The sequence below is a fragment of the Syngnathus leptorhynchus genome, chromosome 1 (genome assembly GCF_054491065.1).
Source record: "Syngnathus leptorhynchus isolate UIUO chromosome 1, UIUO_Slep, whole genome shotgun sequence".
NCBI classification, from domain to species: domain Eukaryota; kingdom Metazoa; phylum Chordata; class Actinopteri; order Syngnathiformes; family Syngnathidae; genus Syngnathus; species Syngnathus leptorhynchus.
The window spans coordinates 24,714,724-24,728,184 of NC_141195.1; the positions used below are offsets into that span (position 1 = coordinate 24,714,724).

Genomic DNA, 13,461 nt, shown 5'->3' on the forward strand with positions numbered 1-13,461 from the left:
CAAAGTTTCACATGATATGCTGATGGATGGGAATTTATGCCATGAATCCTTGTGCGTGTCCGATCATGTTCAAGAAGAGCTGTGCAGTTGTGTCAAGCATCTGGAATATTATCTTACTCCACAACTCTTTGTTTCTTCCTTCAGCCATGTCATAAAGCGCACGGGACATTGGGCAACGGGTGCCAGCGCAAGTCTTTACATTCTTGCGCTCCTCAGCCGGTAGCGGCATGTATGCTGCAGGCTAAGACCAAGTCTGTGCTCGTATGACTCAAAGCTCACACGCATCTGTGTCTACATTAACTACTTTATTATTCTGCTTTGTTTTGGATTTTACGGATCATTAGGTGCAGGATCAATTAACGGGTACATTTAAAAAATGAAAAAATCCCAACTAAATATAGTCAATTAAAAAAAAAAACTAATATTTGGTTGTGAGTTGACGCGGGCATGAAACAGGAAGAAGGCGGCTGTTGGCCTTCTTTTGGTGGGAGAACAGCTGGAGCGTTTCAGAAGCTTGCGGATGTCTGTCTGTCTGTCCGTCCGTCTGCTTCTTCCCGGCCAACGTGGATGTGAGGAAAAGCCAAGTCTAGAGTTTCCATTTCCTAATTAGCCCCGACTGCTATCACAAAGAAAACCCCAGGAGCTCAAATGGTCCAGTACTCGGAAATCAATATTGTCTCCCTGCCATTTGAGGGCGTCAATAATTATATTATATTCAAAAGCATTTTCTTAGGGGTCTCAATTCATGCACCCGCAGGCGATTTAAGCTCCGAAAAATGGCCGAAGAAACTGGAGTGCAAAGCAAAACAAACGGGTTTGATTTTTCCATTTGATAAGCGCAGAATGGGAACTTGTTTGGAGTATTTACAGTCCGCCACAATGTTCAATTGCGCCTCTCAGCTTTTTCCAACATATGGGAAGGTCACGGTTCCACCTTGTACATGTCGTGTCAAAATCCAAGATGGCAGTCGATTCAGTGCCATTGACGGTTATAGACGTCAAAGATATGAACTGGGTTGACATACAGCTAGTTTTTTGGGGATGGACATTTTATTTGGATTGAATGCAAAACAAATAGCTTGGGGTCAGCCCTAAAGTGTCAGTTTCAAGCAAAAGGGCTTTAGTCACCTCAAGAAAATAAATAAAATTTATATAAAATAAAAAGGCCATGTTATGCTTCGATTATGCAAGTCCTTATGGGGAGGAGTCCAAAAGTGAGACTGCCTGTACTGTTTGATCAAAATCTGATGATTCTGTTTGGGATTTGGTCACCATGGATACAACTGTCTAATTGACACGTCTTTATTCTTTGTGGTTGTCGCAAAGGCGCAGGTCACATAACTATGATGTCACAAAGATTCTTCTTTACTGCTGGTTTTTGCCTTAGATGACTTTTTCTTGTTATTATTTTGAACCGTTTTAGGTTTGAATTGTTAAATGTCTTTAATATATGTCTATTTGACTTTTAAAACATCTCACTTGATCAAATGTTCAAGTGACTTGACAGGTAAGCGTGTTCATTACGGGTGCTAGCCCAAAAAAAAAAAAAAAAAAGATTGTTACGCTTTTGTTGGAATCCTCACTGACCTTTAGCAAGTCTCCAAGCAATTTGACAACTGTGCTCCAGATTGGACGCTGCACCAACGGTCAGGGCCATGGATCGGGCACGTTCCGAGCTCCTCTCAATGTGAGGAACCCGAGGATGGAGCGTTCCGACTTTCCGGTGACCGTGGAGTGCCAGATCTCCTCTCCCACCTGCAGCTACATGATGGAGGAACTTTTAGGGGCCGGGTCGTTTGGCGAGGTGGTCCAGTGCAGGAAGATGTCATCGGGCGAAACGGTGGCTTTGAAGGTGATCAAGGACAGTAGCAAGATGGAGGACGCCAAGGATGAGGTGCGTGTCACAAGGGTTAGCCCGACTCGACTGCGTGTGACTTTTGAAATTTGCATTCCAGGAGCGGGTTCTGATCGAGCTGAAGGAACACGGCTCGGATCGCTTCAATATCGTCTGCTGGAATGACTCCTTCACCTTCCAGGGGCAGTTTTGCTTGGAGTTTGAGAAGCTGGACATGAGTCTGCATCAGCTGCTCAAGTGGCGCCTCCCGTTGTCGCTGATGGAGATCCGGCCAGTTCTGCAGCAGGTTCCTATCATATATAACAAATCCATACTGCTGCAGGTATTCAAAGTGGGTCGCAGTGATGTCGCCGCCGATCTTTGACGAAGCAATATAAAAGCCTTTTGCGACATCCAAAACAAGAAACTATTCGCGGGATACGTTCTACCAATGGGATGGCGGGGTTTGCCCATGGTCTTCTTGACACTGAGACGTCAGACGTTGCTTCCAGTGATCCACAGATCCAACAAGTAGATCTTACCGGCAGTCTCCCTCACCTCCAACCAAAAGGCAAAATGCACCAGGCTACTTCCTGTTCGATCACCTAGCAACCAGTATGACTTATTGGCAAAACAAATGTAGTAGAACACAAACCAGTCTACCTTTGATTTGGACTTCCACCAAATCTGCTCAAGCCTTCACTCACAGCAAGAAGTTCTGGCCTTGTTCTTGCCACAGTCAGTGTTTGCTTCACTGAAGACAATATGATCAGTCCTGACGTAGGCTCCAGTTGACCTCCTATATCCACTTTGTAGCAGCATTGAGCATCACCTTTTTGAAGAACAGAAGTTCTGCACCTTGTATGGCTTTCGTGTGATCTAATATGCTCTGATGTTCTAGTTGACAACGGCGTTGCAGTTCCTGAAGAGCGTGGGCATCGTCCATTGCGATCTGAAGCCAGACAACATCATGGTGGTGGACCACTTGCAATTGCCGCTGAAGGTGAAGGTGATCGACTTTGGTTTGGCTCTGCACGCCTCGGAGTTATCGCGCGGAATGACAGTGCAGAGCATGTGGTACCGGTGAGTCCTTTCGGATCGCTCAGTTCTGCTTGGACACACTAAAGTCTCGACGTCTCCTTTTCCCAGATGCCCCGAGGTGCTGCTCGGACACGAGTGCACGGAAGCCATCGACGTTTGGTCCCTGGGCTGCGTGGCCGTGGAGCTTCTGCTCGGTCGAGCTCTGTTTGCCGGCTCGGATGAGTACAGCATGGTAAGCGCCGCGTGGCCTCACCGAGAGCTTGGGATCACCGACATAACCGTCCGCGTCATATCTGCAGCTGTCGCAGATCAACACCACGCTGGGTAAACTACCGGCCAGCCTCCTGGATGCCGGCATCTTCACTTCCTGCTTTTTCCGCAAGAAAGCCAAGAAATGGAGGTTGAAGGTAGCTCCTATGATGTTCTTGTTCAACTTTGGTGCTCCGGTTCTGACACCCCTTTCCCGGCTTCAGAACAGAGCCGAAATGGTCACGACTTACGACGGAACTCAACCTTTAAACAAGTTGTCCGATTTGCTGGAGGTTGGTTCATCCCCCCCCCCGCTGGGCGTATTTACGGCTTGAATTTGAGAAGAATTTTTCCTTCCGCTAGGTTCATTTTGTGCGACCTATCAACTGCAGCGACGAGGACTGGCGCGCCATGCGGTGCGACCTGGAGAGCTTCGTGAACGTTGTGGCCACCATGCTCCAGATGGACCCGAGCAAAAGGTCCAGGCCGTGCCAAATTCTGGAGGACCCGTTTGTGACCATGAGCCACTTTGACGGAAAATTCCCAAACAGCGCTTAGTAAGTGCGACGGCGCGTCTGGTGTTTCTGCGCGACCGTGTCCGACTCCTGGCTTACTTCTCCTCCAGCGTCAAACTCTGGCGCGACTGCATGGAGGTGGGTCGAACGTGTCAGAACAAAGACATTTGGAGCTCGTCGAGCTTCACCTGCGGGGATCACGCTACCGGGGCCAGGATGTCGGAGCAGTCGGTCATCACCGTCGGCAGCCTCACTCCCTTGGCGAAAAGCAACATGGGTGTCGGGAAAAGGAAACGAGATGAGGAGGATGACGAGACCGTCAGCTGGTAGGTTGGCAAAAAAAAAGTCATCTTTGAGATAAAAACATTTGGATGCTCACAGTGCGTCATCTGCAAGTAAGAGAAGCAGCAGGGAAGCAGAAGTCTTCTACATGTCCTCCATTGACAGCTCCAGGAAGGGCGGGGGGGAACTGAAACACCCGGCGCATAAACGTAAGCTTGTTTTGGTCTGACGCCAAAGCGGGAAACTTTTTGGAGAACCAATCAAACTTTTGCTCTTTCTCAGGATTTCTCCACTTGGAATGCGGCGATGCCACAATTCAGTGGAAGAACAACAAGGCTTCGACGCAGGCTGCAAAAGAACCCGAGGGGACGATCTGTGAATTGTAATTATTATTCATTATTTTAATTGTGATTTTTTTTTATATTTAATATTTTTCCTCATCACCTTTGCTGTGAAGTGAAGTATATTTGATGTATTTTCTTTTTAATTTGGATATTTTTTTTATTTAATATTTCCCCCCATCATGTTTGCTGTTAAGTTTAGAATATTTTATGTATTTATTATTTTTTTTAATTGTGATATTTTTTTTATTTGATATTTTTCCCCCATCACTTTTGCTGTGAAGCTAAGTGTATTTTATGATGGTTGGACTCACTTTTCATTTTCAAATGTTTTTTTAATCTTTTTTTTTTTTAACAGATCCTAGAAATATGTGCTTAGATTCAGGCACATGTTTCCAGTATCAATTTTATTCATTTATTTTTTTAATCTCAATTCTACAGTGTTCATTTGGTCTTGTACAGGAATTTTAAATGTTTCTATTTTTCTATCAAGCTACGCTTTCAAACTGTTTGGAATGCTTAAAAAAAAAAAAGTATACTAGCTGTTCAAATAGATCTCCAATATAAAGAGGTGTATTTTTGAATGAACCTTTTACATGTCATCCTGGAAGCTTGTGAAGGCAAACAGAAGGGAGACAACCAAAAACTTTTGGATTATGCTTGTGAATTGCTCACTCAATAAAATAACAGTAGTCTCTTAGTGGTTCATAGATCAACGACAAATAAATGAAAAACACATCAGGGACTTTTCACCAAACACGAGTTTGGTTTTTGCAAATTTCAGAATTTCAACCAAATGCGTCACATGAAGCAAAGGGATGGGCAGAGAAGGTCATACCTGGCTAGAGAAGCAAGAAGGTCGACCAGGCGTAGGCAAATCTCAAAAGGCTCGCTCGGCAACGTGGCTCAGTTTGCAAGTCCATGCTTCCTGACGCTTGGGGAGGGGGAGGGGCAGGGGAGAAGCGCTCTCCAGGGTACTGGTCAAGCAAATTGACGTCATGATGATCATTTAAACACACTTAGAAGGAGCAGAGTTCAATTGATCTTATAAGACGACAGTATTATTATTTGTCAAATTTAACTGTCACGACTGCATGTTTTTGAACATTACAATATTTTTTCAGGATTAACTAAATAGCACTCATATTTAACTTAATATAATTTGAGATGATTTTTTTTTTTTACAAGCACAGAATAAACATCCACTGTATTTTGACATTTTTTTAAATTCCATAGAAATTTTTATTATTTTATTTATTTGTCAAATTTAATTGTCACGACTGCATGTTTTTGAACATTACAATATTTTTTTGCAGGATTAAGTGAATAGCACTCATATTTAACTTAATATGATTTGAGATGATTTTTTTTTTTTACAAGCACAGAAAAAACATCCACTGTATTTTGACTTTTTGTTTTTAATTCCATAGAAATTTAAGAACGGGTTAAATTTGACCCAGAAATTGTATTTGGGTGAATGTTTGAGACTGTCAGCGTTGATTTTTGCACGTCTGGAAAGTAGCAAGACATCAGCTGCAAGTCTTTCCAGTGCTGCTGAGTGAGTAATTGATTTGCAGCAGGTGTCCATCGAGCCCTGTGCGCCGACGTGGCGCCCCCAATTGGAGACCAAAACAAATAACGACACACATGCATATACAGACATGGAACAGACTTGTATTGCTTTAATGTTTTTGTTGTTGTTGTTTTTATAATCCTCCTTTAGGTAAGCCGTAATGACCCCAAAAAAAAAAATGAAGATGATAAGCGCAAACACAATCCGAGTGTCTTTTTTCACATTAATACAGCTGAAATGACTTTATGGACGCTTTCTAGGACTTTTATAAAAAAAATGCTTTGTTGGATAGGAGCCAACTGCTTCATTAGAACACAATGGAACAAGATGTCTGTCTGGGAGGGAAAAAAAAATAAATGAGTGGTCTGATGATGAAGCCTTGGAAGAAAGAGCATTTTGCATGTTGCTTCTCTGCTGCTCTGTCAAGTTAAGTGCTTCAGGTACGCAGCAGGCATCTTTTTTTTTTTTTTTCTTCTCCCCTCCGGGCATATGTTCAAAAGAAGACGTCAAGAAATGTCTCAGTGCATAAACGTAAAGCTCCCTGTGTAATATTTTGCATGTCAAATGGAAGCAAGACAAAAAAAAGCAGCTCGTGTGACTCTTTGGCAAAAATCATAACTGTCATGGGCACACAGTTTTTGTATTGCATTTGAGCTTGGCCTCTTTTCCCTTGCACACCTTTTTTTTTTTTTTTTTTTTTTTTAAATCTGTAATATTCTATCAACTACAATCTGTTCTAAATTGTTTTCCCGTCAGCAAACTCGTTCGGTCCATGCAAGTCCGCTACACGGCTTTTTTTCTTTTTGCCAAGATGACAAACGAGACGCGCCGAAACAAATACACGTACAAAGAAATGTACACCATATATTCAAACATTTCAAAATCCGCAGATTTTGAAATCATTAGCCAAAATAAGTAGATTTTTTTTTTCCTGAACCCATTTCTTTATCTAGACTGTACAATATATGCATAATGAGTACTCATGAGGGACCAAAGCAACAAAAATAAATACTTTTCGCTAAGTCACCTTTCAAAGTAGTTCATCTATGTACATATGTAAGCTATCCTCTCATTGTAGATGCTCGCGCGTGTGCAACTGCGCAGTGTGAATCCTCCCATTGTGATTTTTCTCCTCTAAAAAGATCCAAAAGGTGTTTTGTGACAGCACAGTGGGGAACGAAAGGGAGACGAGTCCATCGGGCCGACCATTCAAAATCAAAATATAGCGAGCGGATCACCATCGTTTGACTACTTCAAAAATGGGTTGTCTATATTTCCTTGAGGGCATGAGCAAAAAAAAAAATTCTACTTCATGCGGTTTTTCCACGAGTCACATGGCCTCCATGTCTACGAGGGCTTTGAATTTTTTTTTCGCCGCCTCGAAGGAGAAAGAGCATGCAGGGGGAACAGTGCATAGGTCCGGGTTCGGCGTCCTGGAGGGGCTTTCCGTGACGAGCGTCCTACCCTGTGGACAATCTGTCAAAGTCACCAGTGAAGCGTCTTGCACGGAAAAGGGCTGGTCGGTGAAAATGCACGGAACTTGATGTGTGTGCCGTTTTTCTTTTTTTTTTGGGGGGGGGGTTCTGGTCCGCAATGTGCAGTTTAGATCAGTCGCCGAAGAGCCCTTTCAAACACACAGCAGAACCAGAAAAGTTCACGCAAAGAGCTCCACAAGGACGCGTGGAAGGTAGAAGAACCGAGCTTAAAGGTCAAGCTAACATGCATAAGGTCTTCAGACAATATTTTGCCAAAAGCCATCAAGGCCAACATTTTTTTTTTTTTTTTTCCTGAAGACAATGTCAAGAAGAAACGACTTCTTTCCTTTTTTTTTGTGTGTGTCCATCGGTACATCTTTTAAAGACGGAAAGAATAAGAATGGCTTCATCGCTACGTCATTCTCGCGCTTGTATTGCGTCTACCTTTGGTAAATCAATCGCGAAAAACGTGAAAACACCCTGAAACATCCGAGCCTCGCGTATCTTCGCACCCAACTTCCCGGTTTCATTCGCTTTCGTGTCCGCGTTTCAGTCAAGCGGCCTTTTTGTCACATTTGCACGCCCACGTTGGCACATCCTCGCACAAGTTCATTAAAACCTCTCGCGAAAAAAAAAAAAAAAAAAAGACGCTTCCAACACGCCAAACCAGAAAGGCAGAAAGTACAGATATATAAATTAATTAAATAAAAAAAACCAAGAGGAGATCGTCGAATCCCAGAGACAAAAAGACAGCAAAATGATGGATTCTCAAAATGGCCGCCATCCGGCCGTGTGTTTCACCGCCTCATCATTTTCGAGACGAAGCTGACGATAGCCGACGCCGGCTGATCGGGGTCCAGCTCGGCAAACAGGTGGCTGACATTGTCTGTTGTGCTTCCTTGTTTCCTCGCCACGAAGCCGAAAAGCCTGAGAGAAAAGATGCGTCTGCGTTTTTGCTTGCGCACAAAATGGACAGCGGTCACGAGAATGCTGACAATACTTACTTTAGTGAGCAGCCGCTCTCTTGGCCCCACCTGTGCAAAGAAATGACTGAATGACAAAGTGACTCTATGTCATTGGGAAATAGTGAGTTAGCAAATGAGCCTCACGCTCTAGCTACTGGCTAACGCTCAAAAATCGAAAAATGGACTTTTAACAAATATTAATCTTGACATTTAGATTCTTTTTTTTTTAGATTTGGTTTTTATCATTACATATAAGACTTGTGATGATTCTTGATGATTATCATAATATATATATATATAAATTAATTTACATGTATTTATTTATATTATTTCTTTTACTTCATTTATCTAGTAACTATTTGTTGTAAAACAAGTAGCCTATTTTTCCCGTGGTGATAAATCCAATTTTCTGAATTGCAATCTACAAAAATTCGATTGACGTCATACCTTCTGTCCTGTGGGTCCACGTCACAGTAGGTTATGGTGCTTAGTGGATAATGCCGTCTGAAGAAAATCCTGCAGAAAGGTAAAGACGTTGGCTTTTGGATTTTTTGCCAATGTTTGCCGACTTCCCGCACTTACTTCCTGTGACTGTCTGTGAGCATGATCCCCTGCGAGGACACTTTACAGTGGACGACGGTAGCGGCGGGCAGAGGATCGGTCGCCAGCGTCTGACCGATGGCCTTGGCGATGGCTTGAGGGCCGGTCAAGGACTCCATGTCCACAGAGTTGATGTAGAGCACGTTGGACGCTGGAAGCCAAAAAAGCCCAGCTCACCGTCAGCTATCTGATGCCGTGCAACAGGCGCTAGCAGCAAAAATTGGAAGCGGCGCTGCGCTAATTACCGTGAGACTCCTCCGGAACCTTCTGAACTGTAAAGTAGAGGTGACACTGTGAGGCAAAGTGGACGACCATATCGATGGAGCGCCATCTTCCCTCATTCTACTTCTAGCAGGAAGGAGGGAGGCGGTTACCTGTTCCTTGTTTCAAAAGCTCCACCACTGGGTCGGTGGGTGTGGCCAGCTCCAGCGCTTCTTCGTTTGGATCTGGACAAGGCCGGCGGCACACTTGAAGCATGGCGTGCAGATTCTTTGTGAGTGCCATTTTACCTTTGGTGGGGATCATGAGCTTGCAGGGCAGCGCCAAAGGGGTCATGGAGTGTTGGTAAACCAGCGCCGAGAGACAACCTGGGGCGGAAGCGTGTGTGAGTCGGGTCCGCGGCGCGGCGGCGAGACGCTCGAGTCGCTACGGCTGCACTCACCGAAGTAAGGCTCATTGGGACAACCCTTCAGGCGGACACCTTTGGGGCTTGTCTCAATCAGGAAATGTCTCACCAGCTCGGTGGTCAGATCAGCAGCTAGATGGACAAGACGGCATGTAGATTAGCCGCATTCTATTGATTGATTGATTCATTCCTTTGAAATGATTTCATTGAGAATTCATTCATTCATTTTATTCCAACGAATTATATCAATGATGATTTGTTCATTTATTTGTGTTTATTTCTTCATTTATTTGTTCATTGATTCAGGAAGCCAGATTGTACCTTTTTTGCTTTGTTGTACCGTCGGTGGTGGGCAGGCCACCTTCAAGGCAAGACCATAAGCCCCGCGGAAGGAGTGGCTGTCCCTGATGACGAAGGCGCCGGGCTCCCGGTCCTTCAGCACGTTAATGGCTGAAAAGAAAAAAAACGAGAGTCAAGTCTGCGACACGGCACCGACGGGAGGTGCGCGCAGAACTCCGGCTGTCACCTTGCTCTCGGGAGATGTCGGGCTTGTACCAGAACTTGGACGTGTCTTGGACAAACTTCACATTCATCTTGATGTCCGGATAACCATCTGGGTTTGGACACAGTGAAATGATGCATGTTGTCGGGGACTCAACAGCTGGTGTTATTGTGTCTCACCCACCGTAGATGGACTTGGACGTGTCCGGGTAAGTCCCGCTCAAGTCGGACCCGGCCTCGGCCGCTAGGTTCTTGCCGTCCGTCCTGTCTGCGTCCCCGCTACTGGCGTGCCTCTTCACCGGCAGCTGGGGGGAGACGGGGAAGGCGGGCGTGGATGGCGGTTGAGCTTGACGAGACGTGGCCCCCAACTCATCCGGGGTACCGTGGCCCCCCGCCGCGGCTCGCCGCCCTATCAGGGGACTGGCGGGCGGCACGCTTGAACCGCTCGTTTTGGGGTTTCGACCAATCAAGGGACTGGACGGGATGCTGCCGCCGGCTGGAGGGGTGCGTCTGACCGTGGCGGGACTGGCTTGGCCCAGGCGTCTTTGGAGGGCGGGGCTCGGGGGGGTGTTGGTAGCCACCGTGCGGTGGAGGGTGTTGGGGCTGCCGGGGACGGTGTGGAGCCCCATGATGTTGACCTGGGATCCGTCAGGGGAGGCGTGCGTGTGCGGGTAAAATGTTACCGGGCTGTGGTCCGGTGAGCCATATCTCCTTTTGATGGAGAAAAACAAACAAAAATAAACACCGCAAGTCATCCCCATCTATTGATTCAATATATGAATCGAAGAATGAATTGGTTGTGTGTATTTGTGGCCAGATTTGAATAATTCATCGCTCAGGAAGACTTGATGATGTTTTCAAATCAGAGGCTTGTGGACATATAGCAATTCGCTTTTCCGCTACTTTCTCAGTTTGAAGTCGAACGTCGATACGCACCCGTCGGGGCTGTGGACAGGACTGCCGGAGGTGAGCGGAGCGCTGAATTGTTGTGCTCTAAATTCCACAAAACCACGATTCTCTGCAATGGAGGAAAAGTATATTCATTCGTGTAAAAAAATTAATGAAAAAAAAAGAACAATTTGATTGATTAATAGTCTTGCACAAGACACAAATCACATTCTAAGAAGAAAAACTGGGAAAAAAAAAAAAAAAAAACTTTACCTTGTTCTCCGTGACTGGAAGCAGAGTCTGATCAGGGGAAAGGAACACAAGGAACCATTTTGAAAATGGAAGTCGATGCACAAAAGCAAGGAATAATAAAAAAAAAAGCTCATTAGCTAAGGAGACGCAGTAACTATGTTAAACACCAGAGGGCAGCAGAGATGCATAATTTGACCCATGTCCAACTTTGCCTTACCTGCTGCACATTTTTGATTCATTCCTCCTGCTGGCATCCAGCCTGCTGGCGAACGAGCTGCAGAGAGACAGAAAGAGCAAAGTTACAGGTCAGTGTACTTGAACTCAAGTATCTGCTGTGTGTGTCTTATTTCTTGTTCCTTTTACATAATCACAAATGGATGCAAATCCCGTGAGGGTAAACAAAACTGTTCAGCCTCTGGAAAGCTCATCTACTGAGAAGATGAGCGCGAGGGTGCAAGTACGCGCCTCCATCTTGCTCCTCCTGGCGTGCTCCGCCACTCTGGGAAAATACGTCTACGTGAACGAGAGCATGACATGGAACGACGCTCAGAGTTACTGCCGTGAGTTTCACACAGATCTGGCTCCGGTTGTGAACCGCCAAGAAATCGGGAAACTACGTGAAATCGGCGGGGACGTGTTTAGCTTCTGGATCGGACTGCTGAGGAATGATAGAGACGAATGGATGTGGTCGGGGGGCGGCGCGGCGTCGGCCATTCTCTGGGGAAGCGGGCAGCCCGGCGGCCTGCCAACGGAAGACGCCGGCTTGATGATCAACTCTTGGATTCACGACGCAAACCGAGACGCACGCAATCCCTTTTTTTGCTTCCGTGCCATTGTGGTAAGGGAGAAAGCCAGCTGGGAGGAAGCTTTGGGTCACTGCAGGGAGCGCCATAGCGACTTGGCCAGCGTGACATCACACACAGAGATGCTATTGATCCAGAAACAGCTGGAGAAGAATCTCTGGACCGAGCACGTCTGGCTGGGTCTGTATTTCTTCCCGGTGGGCTGGCGCTGGGTGGACAAGGAGAACTTGACCTACGAGGCCTGGAATGAGCACGGCAGACCTTCATGTCCAGCAGCAAGACACAAGTGCGGCAGCTTCAAGGTGACGGGATGGAGGCTAAGCGCCAGTGAAATTTTGGGGACCAATAACACGCTAGTCGGGATTAGCTTGGGGGAAAGTCATTTGGGGGAAGAATCAGTGTGGGAGGCTCGCGACTGTGAGCAGAAGCTTTATTTTGTTTGCTACTAAAATTGCTGACTAAGTAAGTAAGTAGCTAGAGGCTAATTATACGTTATGTACCTTGGACCTGTTTGACTGTTATTGTGTGTCTATGTTTGAAATATGTCAAATTGGCTTTTAATAAAAGTGCTGCAAGACGAATGTCTTTGCTGCTTGTCTTTTTCTCTGAATGATTTTTTTTGCAATAAGAGAAAGAAAGATAGCAAGTGAGGGAGAGAGAGAGAGAGAGAGAGAGAGAGAGAGAGAGAGAGAGAGAGAGAGAGAGAGAGGGGGGGGGGAATGTCTGGGGGTAATTCTCACCATAGCCTCCCAAAGCAGGAGCTTTGCCGACAAGCCTATCAATATCGTTGTCCTCAAATGCTTCCAGGTAGCTGTGCACGATGCCCTGATAGAAAAGAGTCAAGCAAATGAAATCGGGGGGGGGGAAAAAAATACATACTGAACAATCTTGACTGATTTTTGTCGGCTGAGCTTTGAAATTGCTCAATGTACCTTACCTCTCTGGGTCTTTCTCCTGCATTGTGGGGCAGAGTGTTGCCGAAATCTGTTGCCGGCCTGTTGTCATGGCCACTATGGTACTGACCCTCACTGGTGGTCCGACGCCGACCCGTACCTTGGCTGACTTCCGGGGTCATTCCCCTGGAGCGCACCCCTGGAACCCCCCCGCCCGGTACACAACATTAAATAAGGTGGCCAACAAGAACCGCTGATCATAAAAACAATTTGGAAGCAATGTCAGAAATGTTCATCAAATGAGGTGTGAGAGAAAAAAAAAAAAATGGAAGCAACTAAACGTGAGTGGCGGTGGACAAACCAGAGAAGGAATAGGAGCGATGGCGGTCAGATTGTTGCGGTGTTATGCTTTCGCTGATGCCTTGGATACGAGCGTTGTACTCTGATGCCGGGGGGAGTGGTGGATAGATAGAAAGGAAGGTAGAGGAGGAACAAGGTGAGAAAACGTGCAGAGGAAGAAGCAATGGTGGGAAGGGCTTGTCCATTCAACAGAAACAGAATTTAAAAAAAGAAAGCAACTCACTGAAAAGGAAATGTTCAACTGGAATGAGCGAAACAAGATTT

General features: G+C 45.7%; 3 protein-coding genes across 10 annotated transcripts in view; 2 read left to right on the plus strand and 1 right to left on the minus strand.

The window, feature by feature from the left end:
* Positions 1-1,237: 1,237 nt before the first annotated feature.
* On the plus strand, positions 1,238-4,962 carry LOC147062976 (homeodomain-interacting protein kinase 2-like). 2 transcript variants are annotated; one of them, XM_085905311.1, is made up of 11 exons: positions 1,238-1,507; positions 1,628-1,894; positions 1,956-2,141; positions 2,736-2,917; positions 2,984-3,107; positions 3,175-3,282; positions 3,349-3,417; positions 3,488-3,681; positions 3,750-3,965; positions 4,036-4,130; positions 4,204-4,962. In XM_085905311.1, exons 2-11 carry the CDS (start codon positions 1,703-1,705, stop codon positions 4,305-4,307), a joined length of 1,470 nt encoding a protein of 489 aa, XP_085761437.1. In that variant the 5' UTR covers positions 1,238-1,507; positions 1,628-1,702; the 3' UTR covers positions 4,308-4,962. The 2 variants fall into 2 exon arrangements, with proteins under 2 accessions (XP_085761437.1, XP_085761423.1); XM_085905297.1 differs by having other exon boundaries at positions 1,244-1,507; positions 4,021-4,130.
* Positions 4,963-5,924: 962 nt separating this feature from the next.
* Positions 5,925-13,461, minus strand: part of tns1a (tensin 1a) — a 33,837-nt gene continuing 26,300 nt past the window's right edge. For 5 of the 7 annotated variants that reach the window (XM_085905437.1, XM_085905412.1, XM_085905446.1 and 2 more), the window contains 15 exons: positions 12,882-13,036; positions 12,685-12,769; positions 11,359-11,415; positions 11,163-11,189; positions 10,938-11,019; positions 10,186-10,712; positions 10,027-10,113; positions 9,822-9,950; positions 9,537-9,632; positions 9,250-9,462; positions 9,121-9,147; positions 8,858-9,026; positions 8,723-8,791; positions 8,315-8,344; positions 5,925-8,237 (listed from right to left, as the gene is read on the minus strand). In XM_085905437.1, the coding sequence (XP_085761563.1) occupies positions 8,108-8,237; positions 8,315-8,344; positions 8,723-8,791; positions 8,858-9,026; positions 9,121-9,147; positions 9,250-9,462; positions 9,537-9,632; positions 9,822-9,950; positions 10,027-10,113; positions 10,186-10,712; positions 10,938-11,019; positions 11,163-11,189; positions 11,359-11,415; positions 12,685-12,769; positions 12,882-13,036 (1,883 nt within the window). In that variant the 3' untranslated portion in view covers positions 5,925-8,107. Of the gene's footprint in view, positions 8,238-8,314; positions 8,345-8,722; positions 8,792-8,857; positions 9,027-9,120; positions 9,148-9,249; positions 9,463-9,536; positions 9,633-9,821; positions 9,951-10,026; positions 10,114-10,185; positions 10,713-10,937; positions 11,020-11,162; positions 11,190-11,358; positions 11,416-12,684; positions 12,770-12,881; positions 13,037-13,198; positions 13,280-13,461 lie in introns of all 7 variants that reach the window. The other 2 variants (XM_085905464.1, XM_085905429.1) reach the window with 2 other exon arrangements.
* On the plus strand, positions 11,581-12,393 carry LOC147062978 (putative C-type lectin domain family 20 member A). The gene has a single exon (XM_085905474.1). It carries the CDS (start codon positions 11,581-11,583, stop codon positions 12,391-12,393), a length of 813 nt encoding a protein of 270 aa, XP_085761600.1.